Raw genomic sequence first — 26,400 nt, 5'->3', positions numbered from 1 at the left:
CTCTGAAACCAATAATATATGATAATTAACTGAATTTAAATTTTTTTAAGTGAAAAAAATTAACTTTCTGGAGTTCTTCCACTGAATAACAAGTTTAATCCTTGACTAGAAAAAAAGGCTAATGAATGTTTAACACCTAAAAATGGACTTTTTGTTTGTCCCTTTAAGATTTTAAAATTAGGGGCACCTGGGTGGCTCAGTGGGTTAAAGCCTTTGCCTTCAGGTCAGGTCATGGTCTCAGGGTCCTGGGATCGAGCCCCACCTCGGACTCTGCTCAGTGGGAAGCCTGCTTCCTCGCTGCACCCCCCCCCCCACCGCCTGCTTCTCTGCCTACTTGTGATCTCTCGCTCTCTGTCAAATAAATAAATAAAATCTTAAAAAAAAAAAAAAGATTTTAAAATTAAAAATGCTTTCATATCAAATCATTAAAAAAGATAGTAAAGACAACTAAATCTAGTCATGAAGATCACCTGCCTTATAAGACCTGTCACAGAACAAATCTCTGTGACCCACCGAAGGTACACAATGCAATCATTTATCCCACTGGTTCTCCTCTCTTTGTAGAAAAAAAAGCAGTCTGTCCAGCTGGAAACACAGAGGCATCTAAAAATAACTGCAACCCTCAATAATGCTTGTTTGGCTTTTCTGCCACTGATGTGAGACAAATATAGAATGTCTATAAAGAATTTTATGAACTCCAAATGCTATGTCCACATACTGTTGATATACTCCTAGTGAGAGGTAGCTAGAGGACAGAATGCAGCTCAGGCACACTTCAGAGATGGGCTAGATTAAGACAGGAGCCTTGGATACCACTAGCCATTTTTTGTAGAGTTGGACTCGAGGTAGGGATAAGAAGGCAAAGTGAAATAGGAGGTCGTTCAAATACTAAGCTCATACAATAGCCTCACACTATTTTCTCCCACACACTGAGAATTCTGGCAAACAGAAGCAACTTACAAGCCTACCTCAAACTCCTCATGCAACCCTTTCCTCAGCTAAGAGGCCAACTCCTGCAAAACAGCCTGGGGGACAAAAAGTAGCCTAGAAGAGGCACTGAAACCACATGATCACTTTTCCTCATTTTACCTCCTGCCTTGCTGGAAGAGGCCATGGGAAGACTTAGCTACTCTGGGGTAGTAACTACATGGACCCCCAAAATCCCAGAAAGTCTTCCAAATCTTTTCCTGCAGGAAGTCACAATGCCCCTTCCCGGTCCTGAGTTCATAATAACAGTCACAGCCAGCTTCATCCCTAGTCTATCTCCATGTTATTCCCGGAAGAGGAGCTCAATACATACATTACCGGGAAAAGCTATTGAAGGAGTATCTTGAGAAAGGAGAAAAAAACAGTAGGAAAGAAAGACCCAAGATAGGAAGAAGTAACACCCTCTTCTTTACTCTAACATCCTCTGCCTGTTTTCCTTGACATAGCTATGGACAAACTGCCTCCTTCCTGGATCCACACAATGAAACCCAAAAGAGAAGTGCAGGACAGAGAATGCCTCACAAAGGCAGCTCGGCACCCTCCCTTGTTCAGGCACAGCTGAGCTCATGGGTTGGTATAAAAAGGAACAAAGGGCTTTTTCACAGTCTTCTGATGCCCTAAGATGGGTCGACAACTGATAAATTCGGATTCAGGGATCTAAGAAATGTACAGTCTTCATCCCTCTGGAGAAAGTCCCTTTTTCTAAATCAACCTTGCCCCATTACCCTGATGCACCTTTGCACAGGCCCAGGTGAATTTTCCCAGTTCTGCCTCAAACCTCCTTCTAGCAGTGTAAAGATACCACAGGATGTCCACCAAAAGGTTAAAAGTAGTTATCTCTGGGTGTAAAATCTGAAGTCATTTTTACTTTTGTGCACCTTTAGAATTTTTTACTAGAAACATATATCACTTATGGGCACCTGGCTGATAGGTAGAGCATGTGCCTCCTGAGCTCTGAGTTGTAAGCTTGAGTCCCATGTTGGGTGTAGAGATTACTTAAAAATAAAACCTTAAAAAAATTTATACACACACACACACACACACACACACACACACACACACACATATATATAATTTGCAAAAACCTCCCAAAGTTGTCTTTTCGAGATATTATTAGTCATCTTTCATTATGCATACATTTCAGGGTGCTTTACTCCTTGAGAAAGTTCTCCCCAGTCTAAAGTTCCCAGGAGGAACTACCCAGGCTCAGGTATTCTACAGGTTGTCTGCTAAAAGTCCAGGTAAATATCCACCTATGAAATGACCTGCACAAATATGTGCCCTTTAAAAGGACAGTCTGGATGAAGTAGGACTCTGAAACCCTCGAATTGCTAATTAAGTATGCACAGGTATTCCTCAGTAACATCATCATCTCTCCTTCCCAAGCAGACCACAGCAAGACACAAAGGATGCAGCAATGATGGAGAATACTGCAGAAGTGGAGACCCCGATACCCAGAAGAGAGTGAACTTTCGGGTTTCTCAAACATTCCCACTGAGTCCCCCATTAAGAAAACTGCTGGTCTCATAGCAGCCTCTTCATACACCCACGTACCTGAGGCACCCAAAGAACGATGCTGAGGGATCCTACGTGGAACAGAACTTGCCCCAAATATGCAGCAAGCAGATGCTCAAGATGAAAATAAAACTGAAAAAACTGGCTTCTTGCCTAGTGACCTACTTATTACACTGCAATGTTGCATGCCTCTTTAGCTCTCCACCTTCAACCATTTTTTGGTGTTATTCTTATTCTGACTTTACAAAATGATAGATTTATTCTGAAGAGGTGTCAATTTAAATATGCATGTTTCTATTCTCCAAACTTTGACATGTACTCTTCATGTATATTTATCAGTAAAACAAATATATATAAAAGCCCAATATCCGAACTCAATGATTTTCTCCATCATTCAGATCTTTTCTTCCTTAATTAACCTTATCCCACTCCAAACAATACAAAGTATATAAAATCAAAGCAGCAAAGGGGGTGGAAAGGGAAGAAGCTACAAGGAGGACATTTTCCTTCTAAAACCAAAGGAGAAAGGAAAAGTAGAGATCCATCTGACTACAATGTAAATATTACAGGTGTGATCTAATGACGAGGGTTTCATCAAGGACACTGCCAAGACATGCCCAACAACATGAGTGAGGCTCAGATCCAATTCCATGAGACCGTACTCTTTGGAGGCTTCCTTACTAATATTACTTAGTTATGCAAAAATCTTCCTCCATAAGCATTTTGGTAGGGGAGGAAATAGAGCCACATAACACCAGTGTATGTATACTCCAAAATCTTATTCACAGGCCTTTCTAATGACTGAGAAGTTCAGAATATGAAAACCCTTCTCCCAAGTGGTTTCATACTAGCCACAAAAAGACATAAAAAGGTAGACCAGTTCTAGATAAGATAAAAAAATAAAAAATAAAACAATCTTATTTTATGCTTTAAATCTTCTTTAGAATGAAGCAGGAAATAAAGAAATACATATTTATGGGGCGCCTGGGAGGCTCAGCGCCTTAAAGCCTCTGCCTTCAGCTCAGGTCATGATCCCAGGGTCCTGGGATCGAGCCCTGCATCGGGCTTTCTGCTCAGCAGGAAGCCTGCTTCCTCCTCTCTCTCTGCCTGCCTCTCTGCCCACTTGTGATCTCTGTCTGTCAAATAAATAAATAAAATCTTAAAAAAAAAAGAAATACATATTTATAATCAATTCTCTCAGTATCTCAACCAATAGGAATGAGGAGCAGACAGACCATCCTCATAGCAAGAGAGGAAAAGCTTCTCTCTCAAGGCCTTCCTTATCTTGAACAAGGGAAGTTTTCAAAGCTGGCTTAGCACCACAAGAATCAGTATGATCAGGTCAACTTTTACAGATAAACCTGGCCTATAAAAGAAACACACTGATTTATTAATACTTGGTCTGAGTAATGAAGTAATAATGAAATTACATTATGTGGGACTCCCTTAAAATAATCGGGAGTAGGAGGTATAAAACTAAAATACAATTTAACATGTATGATAACTATTGAAGCTGTGTGCTAAGAACACGGGAATTCATTATGCTACTCTTCTGCATATATTTCAAGTTTTACAGAATGAAAAGACTTTTCTTTTTTTTTTTTTTTTAAGTGGGCTCCAGGTCCAGCAAAGAACCCAACACAGGCTTGAACTCAGGACCCTGAGATCAAGACCTGAGCTGAGATCAAGAGTCAGAAGCTTAACAAACAGAGCCACCCAAGCATCCCTGAAAAGATTTCTTAATAAATGTCTTGAAAAGTATGTAAAATACTTGAAAAACTATGCATGGAAAAGGCAATTCACAATAGTGTACACACAGAGATTACAATGTATATAAAGTCAGGTAATAAAGATGACAAACGACACAAACTAAGCTAAATGTTCGTTGCTTTTACATTTTTTTCCTGGAAGGTTATTTATGTTCCTCAGAATAAAAGAAAAACTTTGTGACACCACCCTAGGCTCATCCCAAAGCCATTCTCTCTCTAATCCTAGAATGGGGCCAGGGGCACCAGAAACCAAGCTCCACATTCCTCTCACCTCTTGAGGCAGCTCCAGCTTTGACCGGTCATCCAGGCCATTGGAATGCAAGCCCATCAGGTAAGGAACAGGAGCATCTAAGAAATGTAGGAGAGAAGCCGGGAGAATAGGGACATAGACATGCTGCCACTGGAAAGGAAACATGAGAGCTGTAATGGTCTCCGCCACAGTCATCAGTCTCTGGTAATCTAAGTTAAAAACAAAACACAACACATACAAACCAGTCAAAAACAAAGCACTTGCTTGCCAAATAGTAAGTTAAACCTGCAATACAATTTCACATTTAGAAAGGATCAGGATAAACTTCAGCAAGGATATGCTCAAAATGTGGTTCTCTTATGGGTATCAGAAAGATAACCCTGAGACCTCAGCGGATCACAAGCTGAAATGTACCCACACATAACAGGTTCCTGCTAATAATAAAATTTAATATGGAAATACAGTAGATATCCTAAATGGCACCTTGCTTCAAATACTAAATCAGAAGGTTAAGTAGATTCTCTTAAGTCGAAAGGGGTTGGGAACTGCAACAAAAACAAACAAAAAAAAAGAACAGTAGCCTGGGTCTTCATTCAGGAAAGAAGTTCTTTTACCACTCAGATATGTCTGCATTCGATAAGGAACTAATGTGAGCTCTGCCTTCAAGACCAAGACCCAAAGAACCACAAAGCATGCAGAAGCTGGTTTTCTGCACTAGCCAAGTCTGCCCTCCACCTGGAACTTTTCCTGAACAGGAACAGCACAAATGTGTTATTTTAATACTTCAATAAAAAGCTTCCTGAGAATTTGAAAGACTCAGAAGATTGACTTTCATGCCTCAAAACTCTTATTTTAGGTCAGAGATCTCAGTTTGGAAGGAAAGGCTTTGAGTTCAAAGTTTTGCTTTCCTTTAGAACACAATTTCTAGACCCATTTTATAAAAAAAATAATAAATACATTGGCAAAGCCAATAAAATGGTCTGGTTAAAAGTAGAATTTTTAAAATTGCTATTCACAAATGGTATAATGGTTTCTGTCATTTAAAGACAGAGCAGAGGCACATAAATTTTAAAATCAGATGAGTAACATCCTCTGGAATGGCTGATTTCAAAGGAGATTTCATAAGGGTTAAAGTGGTCTCCTATACTAAAAATCCACCCCATCATTTAAAAAAATAATACCTTGGTTCATAAAGGTGTTATAAGTATCAAACAGCTTTCCCCAAAATGAGGAAGGTTGAGTAAAAAGTGAGCAACAGCTGGTATGTATCAACTAAGTAAAAGTTTAGCAAAGTATCCCATATTTGCTCACTACTCACACTTTAAAAATTGCCTATCACCTTATTCCTGGCTAAGCAAAGAAGTTTAACCAATGGGTTTAACCAATGGGCAAATATATAGCAATTAATTATTAAAACATCATCATCTCAAACTTAATTTTAAGGGCATTACAGGAAAATGCCTCATATGCTTCTTGGGGGAAACTAAGGCACATAGGTAAATGATACAACCAATTAGTGCCTAAAAGTGAACTGAGAGATCGATCATCAATTAAAACAAACAAAAAATGGTTTAGCAGAAGGACAAAAGAATATAAACTTCTCATATTCATTAAAGATCAAAGCAAACTAGTAAGAGGTCAAGAAGAGAGTCTCATTTTTCATGTGTGCCCACACAAAGCATCGTCATTCCTATATTAAAAAGTATTTATGATCTCTGTCTACTTGTGATCTCTATCAAATAAATAAATAAAATCTTTAAATATATATATATATAATTATATATATATATATATTAGTGAAGATTCCAACCCATCATTCAAGCAGCAACAAAAACATTTCCCCAATTACAAAAAAAAAGTAAGCTTTGAAGAGTTAAATTAGGTTATATATATATAATTTCAGAAAGAGGATTTAGTCCCACATGAAAGTAAACTAACAAAATTTATAGCATTGAGGGCACCTGGGTGGCTCAGTGGGTTAAGCCGCTGCCTTCAGCTCAGGTCATGATCTCAGGGTCCTGGGATCGAGTCCCGCATCGGGCTCTCTGCTCAGCAGGGAGCCTGCTTCCCTCTCTCTCTCTCTCTGCCTGCCTCTCCATCTACTTGTGATTTCTCTCTGTCAAATAAATAAATAAAATCTTAAAAAAAAAAAAAATTACAGCATTGAAAGCTCTACCTTCAGCCTCTTCAGTAATACCTCAATTCTATGGGATGTCCGTACAACATGGCTTTTTAATCTCTCTGCTGAAATTCTTCTCAATGACATTCCAACGATCTTTTTTTTTTTTTCTTTAAAGATTTCATTTATTTGATTAAGAGAGAGAGCTGAGGCAGAGTGAGGGGCAGGGCGAGGGGCAGACTCCCTGCTGAGCAGGGAGCCCGAAGCAGGACTCCAAGACCTTGGGTTCATTACCGGAGCTGAAGGCAGCTGCTAACCAACTAAGAAACCCAAGTGCCCCTCCAACAATCATTATTAAGAATTCTAATGAGGGGCACCTGGGTGGCTCAGTCAGTTAAGCGGCCAGCTCTTGGTTTCAGCTCAGGTCATGATCTCTGGGTCGTGAGATCGAGCCTCTTGTGGAGTCTGGGCTCCCCTTAGCAGGGATTCTCTCCCTCTCCATCTTCCCACTCAAACGTGTGCTCTCTCTCTAAAATAAATAAAAATAGGGCGCCTGGGTGGCTCAGTGGGTTACGCCGCTGCCTTCGGCTCAGGTCATGATCTCAGGGTCCTGGGATCGAGTCCCGCATCGGGCTCTCTGCTCAGCAGGGAGCCTGCTTCCTCCTCTCTCTCTCTGCCTGCCTCTCTGCCTACTTGTGGTCTCTCTCTGTCAAATAAATAAATAAAATCTTTAAAAAAAAAATAAATAAATAAAAATAAAACCTTTAAAAACAAGATAAATTCTAATGATTCTCCAGAGGAGACCTCAATTCTTTTATCTACTCAAGAGCAATAATCTCAAGAATCTCATGGGGCGCCTGGGTGGCTCAGTGGGTAAAGCCACTGCCTTTGGCTCAGGTCATGATCTCAGGGTCCTGGGCTCGAGTCCCACATCGGGCTCTCTGCTCAGCAGGAAGCCTGCTTCCTCCTCTCTCTCTCTCTGCCTGCCTCTCTGCCTACTTGTGATCTCTCTCTGTCAAATAAATAACTAAATAATCTTTAAAAAAAAAAAATCTCAGACATCTTAAGATTTTATTTTAAAATTCAAAATTAAGATGAATCAAAAGAATGCAAAAGTGTGCAAGAAAACCTTCAACTGCTATTTAGAGCTGAAGGTCTAGGTCCCAACACTGGCTCTTAAACATATTTTGAATAAATATTACACGGAAATACCCCATCCCCATCTACACTATGTATATATACCTACACACACACACACATCACTGCTGGATTTAAAGGGGGCAGGAGGAGTGGGCAGGCAGGAGTACCAGAGGCCTTTTCAATCATGAGAAAACCAAAAGATTTTCTCCTTTCTTTGCCCAAAGTCAATAAAGCAAGTATTTTATATGGCTGGCATTCCTGGCATGTCGGCTCAGGGACAGTAAAATTTCACAGAAGGCCAGGAAACTGTTTGAGTAGAGGAGTCCCAAATATGACTTTGTCATGAGACATCCTGGCACTGGACTACTACTTACAGTACCTAGCTGCAGCGTCTGGGAACATCAATTCCATAATCATAAAACAGGGCATGCTGGAGTCTGAAAGAAAAGGCTTGCTCTGCTCCATCAAGGCAAGTTTTCCAATAGCACAGAAATCTAGTTCTGGTTTTTCCCTACTTTTCAGGATAAATCTAATCTAGTATCTAAAACTCAGCCCACTTATTTTCGAAGAGTGGGTAACCTTATTTACCTCAGTTTGAAATCTCTGAAGAATTTCTTGTGATGCACTTGAAATTATGGGATTCTTAGAAACAAAACACTTTTGGAGGTCAGAGATAATCTCTTCTCTCAAGGCTAAGTCACTTTCCATTTACACGGTTTAATTTTACAGACACTAGAAATTTGGAATTGTAGGGCCTTTCTGGTCTGAGTTGTTGGTTTCATTTTATATTTTAAATTGTTTTTCTATTTTACATTTTTATATTTTGAAAAAGCAATAACCTACCTTGGAGGAGGGCCTAACAAATAATGCCTCAGGGATCCAGTAATCTGTGGTACCCACTAGGATGCTGACCTCCAAGAGCTTTAAGCAATAACACAAAATCCATTTCTATACACCAGTATAAATGATAAAATCAGTATCTCCTTTGCTATTGCCTGTGTCTGTGCTCATTATTCCAAGAAGGTGAAACCAATAAACAGGAAGCAGCCGAAGGTCATGTGCACCCAAAGTATTTCAAACAAACAAAATCAACTGGAGACACTAAGGTTCTAGGCAATTATATTCTCTTAAAGTTCTCATAATGTTGGGGCACCTGGGTATCTCAGTCGGTTAAGTGTCTTCCTTCGGCTCAGGTCATGATCCTGGGGTCCTGGGATAAAGTCCCCCATTGGGCTCCTTGCTCAGCTGGGGAGCCTACTTCTCCCTCATCTCCCTGCTCATGCTCTGTCTCTCTCCCCCAAATAAATAAATATTTTTTTAAAGTTCCTATAATGTTTAATGAGCAATTACTTTTAACAAAAGGAGATAATGCAAAACATAGTGGGATTACAACCACCACTCCTGAGTGGTGAGGGAGGGAGGGAGGAATGTTTTCATGGCTTGTCTCTGTGCAAAGAAAGATAATAGCTGTGGGACCACTCTGCAGATAATTTGTCCCTAAACAAACCAAAGGGCCAATTCTACACATTGGAAACTGAATCATGAACTGTCCTTGCATACTCACACTTTTGTGAAAAAGTGAGTAAGGATGAATAAGGATGTTTCTCAGGTAATCTTTGTTCTTAGGAAACAACCTAATCTCTATGTTCCTTTCTCCAAGATAGATTATTAAATGAAAGAAAGTGCAAACAATGATTAGCATATTTCCATTTGTGTTGTTTCTAAAAAGTATATATGTTGTATATGCATGATTATGTTTGGAAGGAAACAGCAAACAGTAGTAATCTCCTTGAGGGAGAACCAGGGACCAGAGCAAACAGTAGTAATCTCCTTGAGGGAGAACCAGGGACCAGAGGTGGAAGTCTTACACTTCAATATAGACCCTTCTGTAATGTGTTAAAATTCCTACCATATGATTGAAAGGCTTTTTTCCTACATTTTTAATATACCATATTTAAAACATATACTTATGGTATATTAAAGTTTAACATTAATTTTAATATACCCTACACATATCATAATGTACATGTATACTTTAAAGAATGTTACAAGCCATACATATGTACTCAACACTTCACATAAAAATAGTTCATGGTTCAAAAATATTTGAGAGGGGGCACTAAAAAAATTAAGAGATTACCTCTGAGGAGTAGGATTCTAGGTGAAAAAGGAAACTTTCAACTTTCTCTGCCTTGTTTGTCCACACATTATTTATTTGTTTTCTAAAAAAACTTATCTTTGAGGCACTTGGGTAGCTCAGTCAGTTAAGCGCCCAACTCATGACCTTGGCTCATGTCATGATATCAGGGTCCTGGGATCAAGCCCCAAGTCAGGGAGTCTGCTTGAGGATTTCTCTCCCTCTCTCCCTCTTTCTCTGCTCCCCTCTCCCCCACCAAAAAATAAATAAATAAATAAATCTTAAAAAAAAAAAAAAAAAGGACTCAGTAGGGATGCCTGGGTGGTTCAGTTGGTTAAGCCTCCAACTCTTGATTTTGGCACAGGTCACAATCTCAGATTTGTGAGATGAACCCATGTCAGGCTCCCTACTGGGCGTGGAGGCTGCTTGGGATTCTCCCCTTCACCCTCTGCCTCTCCCCCCAAACCACACATTCTCTCTCAAAAAAAAAAAAAAAAAAAAAAAAAAAAAAAAAAATATATATATATATATATATATATGAAGACTGAGTAATGCAAAGTGGCTAAAAAATACCATAATTGAATTAAGCATATCATGAGGCTATTAAGTGCCCAAAAAAAACAAGGAAAACTGCAAAAATTTAGTCTCCATTCTGGTTCTTTTGCAAGGTTCATTAAATTCTCACTCCCCTTTTAAAAACAAAATGCATCTAGAAAATCTAGTGAATGCATTATGGGTGTGGCTTTAAAAAAAAATGCAGACATCTGACTAGTAGACCTATAATCAAAGGAAATACCTAGTCCCTTCATCAAAAGACTAGTGATTATACAGTCATGTTTTAAGCTAAAATACAATGTTTAATGGATAATGTATAATTTTTATGATTATCAGACTTGAATGACTTTTTCAATTATCCAATCTACTACCCTATTAACTCATATCAGGTAAAGAACTTCTCTACATACAATTTAACAGCAATTGGTAAAAAATACACTATTAAAAAATCTGTATCTATACAGCAAAGAACAAACATTACCCGGGAGTACAAGTTAAAAAAAAATTCTTATAACTGTCAGTTCAGTCATCCAATGGGTTACACTTTGTAAGTCATACCATTTCGCCTGCATTTTTTCCCTAAGTTACACTTCTTTTCTATTCAGTAGGCGAGACATGCAGTGGGCAACACTGTGAGTGGTGATGACATGTTTTTGGAAGGCCAGAAAGATTTTCATCCACCTGAGGCCTTTGAATCATAAATAAAAACTATTTCAAGAAAACCAATCTCAACTGTTTAAATATTAATAGAGAGCATAACCTACATGCGATAAAAGGCAACACCATTTTACAATCAGCCTTGCTCAACAATATCCAGTAATTTTTTTGGAAAAATTTTTTTCCTGCCCACACTATAAACACGGCTTTAGGTCCTGAGTTCCATTTGAGTTTATACACAAATCTTCTTAATCGCCTTCAAACCTCTTAAAATTTGTATTACTGATTGCATTATTGCTCTATTATTGATAGAACCACCCATATTCTGGGAAATTTAGCCCAAATTCTGATGGAAAAATGTCACCTGTCATATTTGTTTCAATCCTCCTTCTCCCATGTCTACAACATCCCCCCTGCATTATAGGTACCTAACTTACTGAACAAAATAAAAATCTATGAGTCCATATAATACTAAACAAACAAGGAAAAATAAATGTTATTCCTTATAGTACAATGATAACTAATATATATAGATGGAGGGGCACCTGGGTCAAATAGTCGATTAAGCATCTGACTCTTGTTTCGGCTCAGTTCATGATCTTAAGATTGTTAGATCAAACCCCCTGACAGGCTGAGCACTTGGCATGGAGTCTGCCTCAGATTCTCTCTCCCTCTGCCCCTCTTGCTTGTGAGCTCTCTCTCTCAAATAACTAAATGAATCTTTAAAAAAATAAATAAATATGGGGGTGCCTGGGTGGCTCAGTGGTTTAAGCTGCTGCCTTTGGTTCAGGTCATGATCTCAGGGTCCTGGGATCGAGTCCCACATTGGGCTCTCTGCTCGGCAGGGAGCCTGCTTCCCTCTCACTCTCTCTGCTTGCCTCTCTGCCTACTTGTGATCTCTGTCAAATAAATAAATAAATTATTTTTTTAAATAATTTTAAAATAATTTAAAAAATAATAAACAAATAAATAAATAAAGTATAGATAAATAAATAAATATAAGTGGAGCTAGAAAAATCACCATTTTGTGACCATGATGGTATTAACTAATTCAGACTAGAATCATCAATGGATGTTAAAACTATTGGGTAAAACTTCAAAGAGGAACAATATATTTACAGTTTCAAAATAACTTCCCACAACTTACTAATTACAAAGGGAAGAAGGACAACTTTCCATTTAAGAAAACTGGCAAACATAATCTTAACCAAGTGTTCAAATTAACATTATCAAAGATGGGCAAACTGACATCAAGCGCCTCCTGTCATGATAAAAACACACATTATGTGCCTCCTAATACAATGCTCTGAGAGAATCACAACCTCACCTCTATGTATTATAACCAAAAATGTTTAACACCTGAATCTAATCACAAGGAAACATCAGAAAAACCCAGATTGGAGGACATTCTACAAAATGCCTTGGCTGCACTCTTCAAAAATGTCTATGTCATGAAAGACATTAAGAAGTAAAAAGTAAAAGCAAGGCATATTACTAGACAAGACCCTGGATCAGGAATTAAAAAAAAAAAATAGCAAAGTAGATATTTTGGGGACAATGGTGAAACCTGAATACAATATTATAACAATGTTACATTTTCTAAATTTGATAATCATACTATGGTTATGTAAGAAAATATCTTTGCTCTTATGAAATAAAAGCTGACACATTTAGGAGTCAAGGCACATGGGATCTGCGACGACTCTCAATGGTTCAGTTTTATGTTCACACACACACAGAGAAAGAGAATGATAAGACAAATGTGGCCAAATGTTAATAATTGGTGAATTGTGGGAGAGCACACAAACAGTTCCTTGAACATTTCTTGCAACTCTTCCATAAGCTGGAAACTACTTCAAAATAAAGAGTCAAAAAACTTAAAACCTGGGACGCTTGGGTGGCTCAGTTGGTTAAGCAGCTGCCTTCGGCTCAGGTCATGATCCCAGCCTCCTGGGATCGAGTCCCACATCAGGCTCCCTGCGGAGCAAGGAGCCCTTGCTCCGCAGGGAGCCTGCTTCTCCCTCTGACTCTGCCTTCCACTCTGTCTGCCTGTGCTCGCTCTCACTCTCTCTCTCTTACAAATAAATAAATAAAATCTTAAAAAAAAAAAACTTAAAACTTACAATGACTATGCATCTCAGAGTAACAAAGTCCTTACAGTGGACTACAATTGTAATACCTAAGCTCCTATTAAGTCTTAACAACATCTACTTCTATATTCCTGCTTTCTCACTCCGTACCATCCACCCAGTTTTCTCAACTGTTCTCAAACATAACAAGCACATTCTTTTCTCAAAACCCTTATATGTGCTATGCCCTTTGCCTAGAATACTTTTCCCACAGATATTAACAAGGGTCGCTCAGAGAGGGCTTAAACTAATCACTCTGTTAAAAAGTGGAGGGGTGCCTGGGTGGCTCAGTTAGTTAGGCATCTGCTAACTAAACTAAACTAACTTTAAACTAAACTTTATTTAGTCACCCCCTTGCTCTCCACTATAAGATCAGTTCCATTACAGGAAGGATTTTTACCTGTTTTGTCTACCACTGTATCTCTAGTCCCTGATACAATGCTTGGCACATGGTAAGGTCTAAATAAATAGGTACTGAATGAATAAGTTTTATGTTATTTTTCTGATTTATTTAATAAACATCTTTTTCCTTCTGATCTACTTTACTATTTTGTCCAAACCTGCCCCTCACATTCAGTTCACCTCTAATTTACAAAAAACAATTCAGTGATAACAAACAACAGGAAGAAGTAATACATCCTCATTTTCTCAAAGGATCATTATTTGGGAATCCTCAGTTTTACTGTCAGGTTGCAGAAGGGGCAAAAGTAACTACAGAATGAGGAAAAGTCAGCTTTCCAGAACCACCATTTCCTACCACTCTTTTCAGCATCAATTAGAAGGGATGCCAGGAAGGATCCCAGGCTTAAGTGCCTAGCAAAAGGCCAGGATGACAGTCAATTAGAAACTGTGGCCCTCTTGTGCTCCATCAGTTTGCCATCTACCACCCACCTGCAAAAGATCTGAGTTTTGCTCAAACTGTAACGGCCCATGACCTTTACAGTCAGTTCCACTGTATTCAATATGGAAAGAAGGGAAGCCCTATATAGGGAGAAAGCTCTAGTAAGCACTGACTTACGCTGTGAGTAGAGCAGGATTTGAAACTCCAGAAGGGCACAAGTAAAAAGCTGAAACACATTTTCTACCCCAAGCAGTTCAAAGACTTCTTTGACAGGGAAGTCAAATAAGGGAAGCTCATTGGTACTTGGTCTCTGGCAGATTATTGGCCCATAGACCCCGGAAAACTTCAAGGACCGGCCAGGAGGTGGGAGTGGCACCTCATAGAGTACATTGTATATGTAGCTCTCAAGGGGCAGTGGAGGGGGCTGAGGTGAAGTAACTGCCTGGTGAAGTTGTTCCAGCACACTCCGACATGCTTTCATGAAGGACATCGGTGTGATGAGGCAGATGCACTTAGAGACGTAGAGCGTGTCCCGGCTAATGTCATAGGAGTTGAAGCGCTGAAGCTTGGTCCCAGGAGTGCCTTCACCATCCTCCATGCCATGGTCTCGACCATCAACAGAGGGAGAATGTAGGACATCATACTCAGCATTATGCATGTGGTAGAGGGTCTGCATTGCACTGCAGATCTGCTTGCTGGTCACCTCCTCATAAAATGTGAGGGCAAACCCAAATGTCCGAGAGCCATCCTCCCTTGTGATAATAAAGGCATGGAACTGGGGCTCCCTCGGATCAGCCTGGGTCTTGAATGCAAGCCCTTTGGGCATGCATAGCTGCAAAAGACAACAAGGAAACAAGTGGTGAGAACACTCACTGCTGGTCCTCTTTTCAGATTACCACCACTATTCATTTACTCACAGAGTACCTACTATGCTAGGTGTTTGGGGTGTCAAGATCAACGCAGCAAAATATCTGTCCTAAGAATCTCCCATTCTAAGATATATGAGTAAATAAAATTATAATGCAGTTATCAGGACTACCCAAAAACAAAGTGTTAGAGCAACACAGAATAGACAACCCAGCCCAGGAACATCAGAAAAGGTTTCATAGATGAGGTGATATTAGAATTCATCAGTTAGACAAGGGAAAGAAGGTATTTCAAAGACAGGAAGTAAATCCACAAAGATAAGGAGGTAAGAGAAAGCTCGGAGAATTTAGGTAGGTGGTTAAGCATAACAGCATTTACTGGAAAATGCTAGAAATATACCTATATACTAGATAAATCCAACTTTGCACCTAAAAATAAACAAAGTTTTAGACTCTATCAGCTCACAAAACCCTGTCATGAAGAGAACCTTCTCTTTTCATAGGAAAAAAGGGAGCATTTCACATAAAGCAAGGAGATGACATAATCAGGATAAAGACGCACTTTTTTCATTTTAACTCAGATGGGTTATATAAAAAATTTGGACAGCTAATCAAACTGACCTAAATCAATCAATCTCCATACGATCTCCTAGCAGCCTGGAGTAAACAAAAGTCAGTGAAGTATCTGACTTTTGGCTCAGGTCATGATCTCAGGGTCCTGGGTTGAGCCCCAAGTTGGGCTCTGCACTCAGCAGGGAGTCTGCTCCTCTCTCCCACAGCCCCTCCCCACAGCCTATGCCCATGCACTCTCATATTTTAAAAAAAAAAAAAAAAAAAAAAGCTGTCCTGTCCAAAATTAGGATAATTAGGATGAAACATAATACCCATTTCTACCATATCACCCAGATAAACACAAGTGAGAATGAGAGAAAACTGTTTTAAATCAGACTCACCATGTAATCTCAGTACTATAGGCAAACAAATAGCTCAGTACCTCAAAGTTCCCTGAACCATTACTATGCATTTGTCTGACAAAACAGAAACAATGTGATTTTCAGTGTATCTGATATATTGATCAAAATGCAGAATCATGAGTAACATACAGACAGCCCCTTCTTCAAAAGTTACTGGTAGTTAGTGGAACTGCTGCTATCATAGTCTGGATTCACGGTTCTACTGTAAATTCATTTGTAAATTATTTCATACCTGTAGCTAAGAAATACTAACCATTCCCACTGCATCTTGGTCAAAGGGATTCCATTCTACGTTCTCAGGGTATCGGGCAAGGACCTTAGACTTGAATGTTCGTCTCAGGGGTGTCTGCTCAAAATTTTCTCCTGCAAGAAAAAGAATGAAGCAAATCATCTCTACGGAGTCCCTCCAAATCATGGAGTTATGACTGCCTGAGCTTGGTAATCCAGCAAGGTAAAGAAATAAAGGCAAAAGAGTTAGTATGCCAACCATCTAAGAACAGGAAAGGTATTAAAGTTATTAGGTAAGTAAAGAAGCTGAAAAGGTTTTAATGTGGTTAAGAGTGGACACCACTAGCTATCTTTTCTTGAAAATGAATTATTACTAAAACCACTAGTTAATCTTCTTGGGAGTGGAAACAGCATAAGGAATGACAAAGGATTATATCCACCTTTTTTTCCCTGTAAACAACATTTAGCTTGCTTAAAACCAACTGATATCATAGAAGCATAAATGATTTTAAATTCAGAATAAAGTATGCATTTCTATGATCTCTGAAAAAACACGAAGGGACTAAAAGATTGAAGAACATTTAAAAAAGCAAATTTCAGGGTAAATCTAATGAGGTATTTTGTCAATTCAGAAAAATTTGAAATTTCTAAAATTCTACCTGTTTCCCCTCCCCCCCTAAAAACACTAGAATATACTGAAATAAAGAACATTAAAGTGAAAAGAGGAAGAACCAAGGAACCCACCACCTAGACGGACTCAAATATGAAAAACCTACTGGTCAAAAAAGGGCAGAAGAAAGTTAGAAGGTCAAAGGTACAAAATACCACTGTAGAGACAGGTAAAAGCCACCAGAAAGCTTGGGTGTTCTCAATTTTGTTTTGTTTTTACCTTCAGTCGTACTGGAAATGAAAGGGCTGGCACCATCCCTGGCTTTAGAAGCCTGTATGTACTGGCATAATGCTATATGATAAATGAAATAACAGAGTATTACAATAAAGCAATATTATTCAAACTTATTTGACCATGACTCCAGTATGAAACAAATGTTACATCATGAAGCAATATACACATACATGATGTGTACATATAAATTTGCCTAAAACAATTTCACAAAATAATACTTACCCTTACTCTGTGTGATGCCCTTTCATAATTTCTACTCTACATCATTAAAATCAAACTTAACTAAAACTACTAACACAATTCTTTGGGGAAAAAAAATTACAATGCAGCATAATGAGATGAAGAGCTCAAAAGGTATCAAATTACTATAAAGTCACTGCTACTTTATCCAAAAGTATCCTGCCCCAAATACTGCTGTTCCTAAGGAGTTAGGGAATAGGGGACAAATTAAATGTATCCAAATACTTCAAACAAATAAATTTAGTGGGAGTCATGGAAACATATGTGGAAAACATGATCAAAAACAATTCAGGGTGCCTGGGTGGCTCAGTGGGTTAAGCCGCTGCCTTCGGCTCAGGTCATGATCTCAGGGTCCTGGGATCGAGTCCCGCATCGGGCTCTCTGCTCAGCAGGGAGCCTGCTTCCCTCTCTCTCTCTCTCTGCCTGCCTCTCCATCTACTTGTGATTTCTCTCTGTCAAATAAATAAATAAAATCTTTAAAAAAAAAAACAATTCAAATGAATTTGATACCTATCTATCGAATAATCATGTCATACAAGGGCCTTGGGTACTGAGGGGACAGAAATGAACAAAATGAAGCACCTGTCCTCTCAAATGTACAGGAAAAAAGAATATACACAAATAATCACTTCACAGGGAAGTTATTATCTGGGAGGCTCCAGATCTTTACTCTATGTGGTCCAACCACTGAGAGCACACTTGCACAACATCCTGCTCACATGTTCTAGCTGATACAACAAATTCTGTTCTATAGTTGTTCTGAGTTGGTTTGGAACCCAAAGGAGCTAGTGATTAAGGAAGTTGCATTCTTCCGAAACAGGATTAGGATAAACCTAAAGTCCCATAGTTCTTCACTCTAAATCATCCCAGAGGCATCTTAGCTTTCTAAAGAGTTTATAGTAACTCTAAGGTACTTGGTCCAGAAATTAATAAGGATTCCAGTCAGAAAGCTATCGCTTATAACTAAAAACACTCATTTCCACTTTCTCTCAGGTTTTGTCATCAACATGATAAGAGGCACACTTATTCATAACTTTCAACTTCTGACAAGTAAAGCCAGTAACACAATTTCAATTTCTCTCATTTCCTGCCTTCTTCCAAACTGAGTTTTCCGAAACTCTTTTCCAGGAAATTTCATCTCTCAAAATACATTTTGTAATCTCCACTAAAGACTGGCAAAATCAGCAGGCAGCTGGTAACAGTGGTAGCAATACAGCCCCTACAGTTATGTACAGCTAGTCTCAAGCTTTCAGTAACACCTGTGAACACACCCTTGGCAAGGCTGCACTCACTGTACAGAAAAATTAAACAGCGAGCAGCTGACATAATGATCTTGTCTACACTCTGAAATACTCAGAATATGCATTTAAACTCATTCAGTTCTGAGAAGATAACTATGTCTTCCTCCTAAGCCTCCTCACTTGTAGTTGTCAGTTTCCTCATTTCTTCCTTATTAGGCCAGAAAATCCCCTCACTAAAAACCACAAAATATTTCAACAGAAACAGGAATCAGGGCAGTTTCCACTGTCCTTAATGAAAGTCTTTAGAGAAGCATATTTTTTTTAAGATGGTTATGAGGTGACCCCAAGACATAATGAGCATCCAAAGGATAGAACAGACCATTTCAAACAACCAGTGAGAAAAGGCCAGAGGTGAAAATAACTGAAATGGAGTATAGACAAAGAGGAGGGGAAGGTTATGAATCACAAGAACAGTGGTCTTTAGATCCTCTATCCTTCGCAGCACCTCTTTACCTCCTGCCCCTTCTTCAAACAAGCTAAGCAAAGATCTCTTGTTAAAGAGTCAGTAAAGGCGGGGCACCTGGGTGGCTCAGTGAGTTAAGTCTCTGTATTCGGCTCAGGTCATGGTCTTAGGGTTCTGGGATCTGAGCCCCGCATCGGGCTCTCTGCTCAGCAGGGAGCCTGCTTCTCCCCTTTCTATGCCTGCCTCTCTGCCTATTTGTGATCTTTCTCTCAAATAAATAAATAAAATCTTAAAAAAAAAAAAAAAAAGAGTCAGTAAAGGCACCACTGAGACTGCCAATCTTAGACATGAGTCCTTCTGTGTATTGGACTGGACCAGTATCAGGAATATAGTATTTTCACTGCAAGGAGAAAGGGGGTGTATAAGAGGTATGAGAGCCCTGAGACCAAACCATGTTCACTACAGCACCCTATATAGAATGTCAGAAAAGTCACAGAGGAAGGGGATTCACAAACCTAAGATATTTTTATTAAAACAATTCAGTCTTTCATCATTTGCTGAGGGCTAAGTTTTCAGACTAAGCAGTAGAGACTTAATGCCTCAGGAACATCTACAGAGACCCACTTCAGGAAACCTGTACATATGTCACAGATCGCTTAAATCCCTAATTATTTAGACCTTTGGAAATTCAAATGATACTAGGAATAAGACATGCAACTACAACTGTCCTATTGTCCTGGAAATAGTAACTACTTATTTGCCTAACATATAGAGTCCACAAATGTCATAAAGTCTGGATGCCAGAACTAAGACCCATTTCTAACAGCAACTTAAAAATTAGACAACTAGGTGTCAGTCTATCTTTGTGAATCTGTCCCTGGGGAAGTACAATTCAGATAAACCATAACAGATTTTTTTTTTAAGCCTGCACGCCTTCCAAGGACTTCTAACAGGTTCTTTGTTTACTTGTTCTGTTTTGATCAAGCAAGAAACAAACCGATATTTGTATTGCTATCTACCCCGTTGGTAACTAGCTTGATTTGAATAATTCTAAATAAGGGATGCTTACAACTGAGAAGCTTCAAAGCAACCCCTGAACTCTCTGAAATACTTTACAAAATTTTGTATGAAAATATGTGCATTTTTCTAAAGAGAAACGCGATTTTCGTCATTCTTTTTTAAGATTTTATTTATTATTTGACAGAGAGAGACACAGAGAGGAAACATAAGCAGGGGGAATGGAAGAGGGAGAAGCAGGCTTCCCGCTGAGCCGGGAGACAGACCAAGGACCCTGGGATCGTGACCTGAGCTGAAGGCAGATGCTTAACCATCTGAGGCGCCTCCAGATTCTCAGATACTTAAGCACCTGAGCTGGAAAGCAGATGCTTAACTATCTCAGGCGCCCCCATACTCAAAGGGTTCCATGACCCCAAAAAGTCAGAAGCCACAGCTCCAAATGTTTCTCCATTTTGGGCAGGAAACATTTGACCACTTACAGATAAGCCTAAATTGGTAGGCTTACATACAGTCTAAAATAAAACATAACTACTAAATAACTGCTTTCTGGGTTAATGATGACAACATTATTTCTCCTTTTTTATCATGAGAAGTCTATAAATGCAAACTTCTCTCTTTTTAAATATACACACGTATGTGAATGAGTTAAAAAAAGAAAAAAAATCTTTTCCTCAAAATTTGTATCTGAAGTCATCTGAAAGGTCATCAGAAAATGTTCACCAAGGGGAGTATGGGTGGCTCACTTGGTTAAGCATCCTGGTCTTCATTACAGTTCAGGTCATGATCTCAGGGCTGTGAAATCAAGTCCCATGCTGGGTTCTGCACTCCTGGGGAGTCTGCTTGAGATTCTCTTTCCTCTCCCTTTGCCCTCCCCCCTCCAATCAGGCTCACTCTTTCTCTCTCTCTCCAAAAGAAACAAAATCTTAAAAAAAAAAAAATTTTTTTTTTCACCAAAATCTCAAAGCCACACATTTATAATAAATGTATTACATCGGTGGGAAACAATGATGGTTTTGAATAGTAGTGCAGATACAAAAAGGCATGTTCCAAACAGCTATGTGAGAAAGACCCAATATAGTCAAATCACCACTTGGTTTATGTTAAGTTACACAAAGCTACTCCAGAACATAGTGTCAGCTTAGATTGAAGAAAAATAAAAGTAACCATCATTCCCTAAGAAAGTGTTTATGGGTCACATCTGTTATACCTCCATCTTGATTAGATATACCAAATAAAAGTATTTCAATTTCTAAATCTATCAGTAATTAGAGTTGACATATACTCAAGAAGCTTTACACAAAATTTGAAGTTTGAAAAAAAAGAGAGAAAAAAGAGCAAGAGCTAAGGGCAATTTTTTTTAAACATTTTTTTTTTTAAGATTTATTTATTTGACAGAGAGAGAGAGAGATCACAAATAGGCAGAGAGACAGGCAGAGAGAGGGGGGGAACCAGGCTCCCTGCTGAGCAGAGAGCCTGATGTGGGCCTTGAGCCCAGGACCCTGAGATCATGACCTGAGCCAAAAGGCAGAGAGAGGTTCAACCCGCTGAGCCACCCAGGCGCCCCTAAGAGCATTTTTTTAAAGATTTTTTATTTTTAAGTCATCTCTACACCCAACATGAGGCTTGAACTCACAACCCTGAGATCAAGAGTCCCATGCTCTACAGAATGAGCCAGCGAGATGCCCCTAAGGCATTTTTATATCCAGTCTCTTAGAAGGGAAGGATAGTATAAATATTTGTGAAACTACAAATGATTGTCAACAGAATAATGTATATCTAGGGCACATGGGTGGCTCAGTTGGTTAAGCCTTTGCCTTCAGCAAAGGCCACGATCTCAGGGTCCTGGGATCAAGCCCTGAGTTGAGTTCCCTGCTCCCTCTGGAGTTCTCCCTCTGCCCCTCCCCATCCCAGCTCCCCATCCCAGCTCACTCTATCTTTCTCTCTCAAATAAATAAAATCTTTAAAGAACAACCCCCCCCACCGCCAAAAAAAAAAAAAAAAAAAGAAGAAGAAGAAGATGGGGCGCCTGGGTGGCTCACTTGGTTAAGTGTCTGCTTTCGGCTTAGGTCATGATCCCAGGGTCCTGGGATGGGACCCTGCATCAGGCTCTCTGCTCAGTGGAGAGCCTGCATCTCCCTTACCCTCTGCCTGCTGCTCCCCTTGCTTGTGCTCTCTCTCTCTCTCCTTGTCAAATAAATAAACAAAATATTAAAAAAAAAAAAAAGAAAGAAAAGAGAGAGAGAGGAAGAATTGTTTCTATCCAGCATGATGCATATAAATACTCTTCCATGCTTCCAATCATGGAAGAGTAGCTCCTATGAAACCAACTCTCTTGCAGATAACTATGAACATGGACAGAATATAAAAAACAATACCTGAAGGTACTAGGGAACAAAAAGGCAAGCAGGTTATTATGGAATAAAGAGGGTCAAAACTTGATAATAGGTAATGACATCAAGCAAGTCTGTTAATGGCTTTTGGCCAACCAGGTCCCAGTCTGTGCCATGAAAGATGGTTAAAATTCAAATCAAAACCCACAGTCTTACTAGCTTCACAAACCAGTGGACAGACTTCAAGGCAACCACAACAGAGGAGTGAGGAAGGGAAATTCTGAAGAGAACCAAAAGGAGGTGCCTCAAACCCTGTATAGAAGTTCTCCTAAAAGAACTGAACTGAGATTTTTTTTTTTTTTTTTTTTTTTTTACTGAACTGAGATTTAAACTGCCATTCACTGCAGGGTAGAGCTTAACAAAACAAACAAAATTCAATGTTCTTTAGAGGAAGGTTTAAAAAAAAAAAAGAAGAAAAATCCAGTGTCTAAAACATATCATAATCAACATCAAGGACACAACTCAACAGAATCGTTTGGCATATAAAGAAACAGGAAAACATGATCTATTCTCCAGAGAAGAGTCAATCAACAGAAACTGACCCTGACTTGACCCAAATATTATGGTCAACAGACAGATTTTAAAACAGCTATGATCGGGGGCGCCTGGGTGGCTCAGTGAGTTAAGCCTCTGTCTTCGGCTCAGGTCATGATCTCAGGGTCCTGGGATCGAGCCTCGCATCAGGCTCTCTGCTCAGTGGGGAGCCTGCTTCTTCCTCTCCCTCTGCCTGCCTCTCTGCCTGCTTGTGATCTCGCTCTCTCTGTCAAATAAATAAATGAAATCTTTAAAAAAAAAAAAAAAGCTATGATCGGGGTACCTGGATGGCTATGTCAGTAGAGTATATAACTCTTGATCTTGGGGCTGTGAGTTCGAGTTCCACACTGGGAGTGGAGATTGCTTAAATAAATAAAACTTAGGAAGGAAGGAAGGAAGGGAGGGAGGAAGGAAGGGATCAGCTATGTCCATAATGAATGAAAAAAAAAATCTCAACAGCAAAATAGACTATAATTCAGAGGATGGGGTTAACGGCAGATTGGAGATGCAGAACAGTTAGTGAACTTCAAAAGACCAACAGTGGTGCCTGGCTGGCTTAGTTGGTAGAGCATGTGACTCTTTAGCTCAGGGTCGTGAGTCCAAGCCCCACACTGGGCATAGAGCTTAATTTTTAAAAATTATAAAAAAAATAAATAAAGAGATCAACAAAAAGTATCCAATCTGAAGAACAGAGAGGAAAAAAAGATTAAGGAGAGAAAGGAGTGTATAGGAGAGAACTCGAGAGATCTGTGGAGTAACAAGTCTAATATACATATAATTGGAGCCCCGGAAGAAAAGAATGGCAAACGAGTTAAAAAAAATTTTTTTAGGGGCGCCTGGGTGGCTCAGTTGTTAAGTGTCTACCTTCTCCTCAGGTCATGATCCCAGGGTCCTGGGATCAAGCCCCACATCAGGCTCCTTACTCAGCAGGAAGCCTACTTCTCCCTCTCCCACTTCCCTGTGTTCCCTCTCTGTGTGTCTCTGTCAAATAAATAAAATCTTTAAAAAAATTTTTTTAATTGAAGAAATAATGATCAAAATTTTCCCAACTTTGGTAAAAAACCTAAATTGACCGGTTCAAAAAGCTCAGTGAATTCTAAGCAGAATACATATGAAAACAATAAAAAATAGGACATCACAGTCAAACTTTTAAAGAAAGGGAATAAAAGGAGAAAGATTATTAAAGAGAAATTCTTGAAAGGATACAAAGAAACATGATACATTAAGGAAAAGAAATGATTGAAATTACCACTGCTTTCTTACCAGAAACAACAGAGATTAGAAGACATGCAACAACACCATACAAATACTGAAACAAACAAACAAAACCCTGTCAACCCAGAATTCTATAATTAGGAAAAAAAAAAAATTCCTTCAAAAATGAAGGCAAGGAGTATCTGGTTGACTCAGTGGGTTAAGGCCTCTGCCTTGGGCTCAGGTCATGATCCCAGGGTCCTGGGATCCAGCCCCAAGTCGGGCTCTCTGCTGGGCAGGGAGCCTGCTTCCCTTCCTCTCTCTCTACTTGTGATCTCTGTCAAATAAATAAATAAAATCTTAAAAAAAAAAAAATGAAGGCAAAATAAAAATATTTTCAAGTAAAACAAAACTAAGATAATTCATTGCCTGCAGACCTGTACTATACAAGGGAGAAAAGTCTATCCCAATAATATACAATATGATCCCATTTATACACCATTCTTGAAGTTACTAAATTCTAGAAATGAAGAACACATTGGTGGTTGCCAGAGGTCAGAGATGGAGAGAAGGAGGGTTCTATAAAAGGGCAATGCCCAAGAATCCCTGTGGTGATGGAACTATTGTTTTACTTGAGTATATTAATGTCAATATCCTGGTTTTAAGAGCATCCAATAGCTTTGCAAGAAGTTACCACCACTGGGTAAAGGGTAGAGTTTCAATTCTGAACTATTTCCTGCAACTGAAATTACCTCAAATAAAAAGTTTAATGTTTTTTAAAAACCTGTCAAGGTTTTAAAGCAGAGATTTCAGGTAATACAATTCAAACATCCAAAGTTAAACCTTGGACCAAACTCTTCAAAGGCAACTGAGCTATCCCTTACTCCAGGGCCAAAACAAAGGCTTTGGCCTAATGGGCTGCCCCACCTCACCATACCCACACCAATCCTATAGGGTCTAATTCACATTATCTACAGCAAGAGTGATAGAATTTTCTTCCTCTGGGAATGGATACAACCAGGTTATTATGCCATCATTTACACACTGGCAGTCTGGGATGTCCTAAAATTGATCCTGCTGGTGACACTGGTGACGAATTCAGCGCCACTCATGCTATGATCAGTTTACTTCCTGCACTAAAAGATGTCACTGTATTTTTCCTATTACAAATATTCCTAAAACAGACTGCCCATTGAAACAGTACTACTACCAACTCATACATATATCTGGTACATGTTGAAAAATCAGCTTGTGTTTTGCCAATTTACTTGTTGCCTCAGTATTTCATTCCTCTTTGTCTTTCAGATAATTTTCTGAATTCTTGAATAAATCAGAGATAATCTCTGGTCATCTCTGACTAATAAGGCACAGTGTAATAAGAGAAGGGAATGCAAATTTCTAGCTAAACAAGAATTAACCTTGCTACTCCTTTTAGGTGACTATTTCATTACTATCAGCAGTTTTTCAATGGGGATAGCTTAAAAAAACACAGTAAGACTAGCTGAGTTTTGGTAGCTACACAAAACCATCTAACACTATACTCCACTTGGGGCCCTGAGTGGCTCAGTTGTTAAGCATCCGCCTTCAGCTTAGGTCATGATCTTAGGGTCCTGGAATCAAACCCCGCATCAGACTCCCTGATCATTCGGAACCCTGCTTCTCCCTCTCCCACTCCTCTGCTTTTGTTCCCTCTCTCACTGTCTCTCTCTATTTCTGTGTCAAATAAATAAATAAATAAATCTTTAAAAACAAAAACACTATACTTCATTCATCGCTTTCCCTCACCTCTTCATCATATGAACTTGAGGTAAATTTATAGGTCCTGTGGCACAGAGAGGGTACCTGCTCCTTGAAGGGACAGGCTGTATCTTGGCCCACATCATCAGCTGACATGTGCTCAGGGGTAGGACGTTCACAAATACCCAGAATGCAGAGAATGAGCTGCCCCCCCACTTTGGACACACCACAAAGCCTGTCCTATCTAAGTCACTAACCCAGAAAAGCTGCTCCCCAGGCTTTTCAATGAAAGCAACAGAAACCATCTGTTACCTCTTTGTTTTCCCCTGGAGGTAGATCTGTTCACTTTCTTTCTCAACATATTTTCTTCGTCAGATAACTTTAGATTTAGGGATACAGCCATTACTTTTATTGATGTTTTGCCTCCTGTTTGACATCTTCCAGGCTACTCCACAGCGAGTCCAACTCCTGCATCTAGTATTTCTAAAATGACTGAACTACTTATATACCCAG

The 26,400-nt window shown here is 39.3% G+C and overlaps 1 protein-coding gene across 4 annotated transcripts in view; it reads right to left on the bottom strand.

The window, feature by feature from the left end:
- Positions 1-26,400, bottom strand: part of DENND5A (DENN domain containing 5A) — a 97,235-nt gene that overhangs the window by 47,176 nt on the left and 23,659 nt on the right. For 2 of the 4 annotated variants that reach the window (XM_059408620.1, XM_059408598.1), the window contains exons 2-5: positions 17,057-17,128; positions 16,193-16,302; positions 14,277-14,931; positions 4,543-4,730 (exon numbers count right to left, since the gene is read on the bottom strand). In XM_059408620.1, the coding sequence (XP_059264603.1) occupies positions 4,543-4,730; positions 14,277-14,931; positions 16,193-16,302; positions 17,057-17,128 (1,025 nt within the window). The remainder of the gene's footprint in view (positions 1-4,542; positions 4,731-14,276; positions 14,932-16,192; positions 16,303-17,056; positions 17,129-26,400) is intronic. The other 2 variants (XM_059408604.1, XM_059408612.1) reach the window with 2 other exon arrangements.

The sequence above is a fragment of the Mustela nigripes genome, chromosome 1 (assembly GCF_022355385.1).
Source record: "Mustela nigripes isolate SB6536 chromosome 1, MUSNIG.SB6536, whole genome shotgun sequence".
NCBI classification, from domain to species: domain Eukaryota; kingdom Metazoa; phylum Chordata; class Mammalia; order Carnivora; family Mustelidae; genus Mustela; species Mustela nigripes.
The sequence above is the reverse complement of the archived record's forward strand: the minus strand, read 5'-3'. Positions and strand labels throughout refer to the sequence as shown.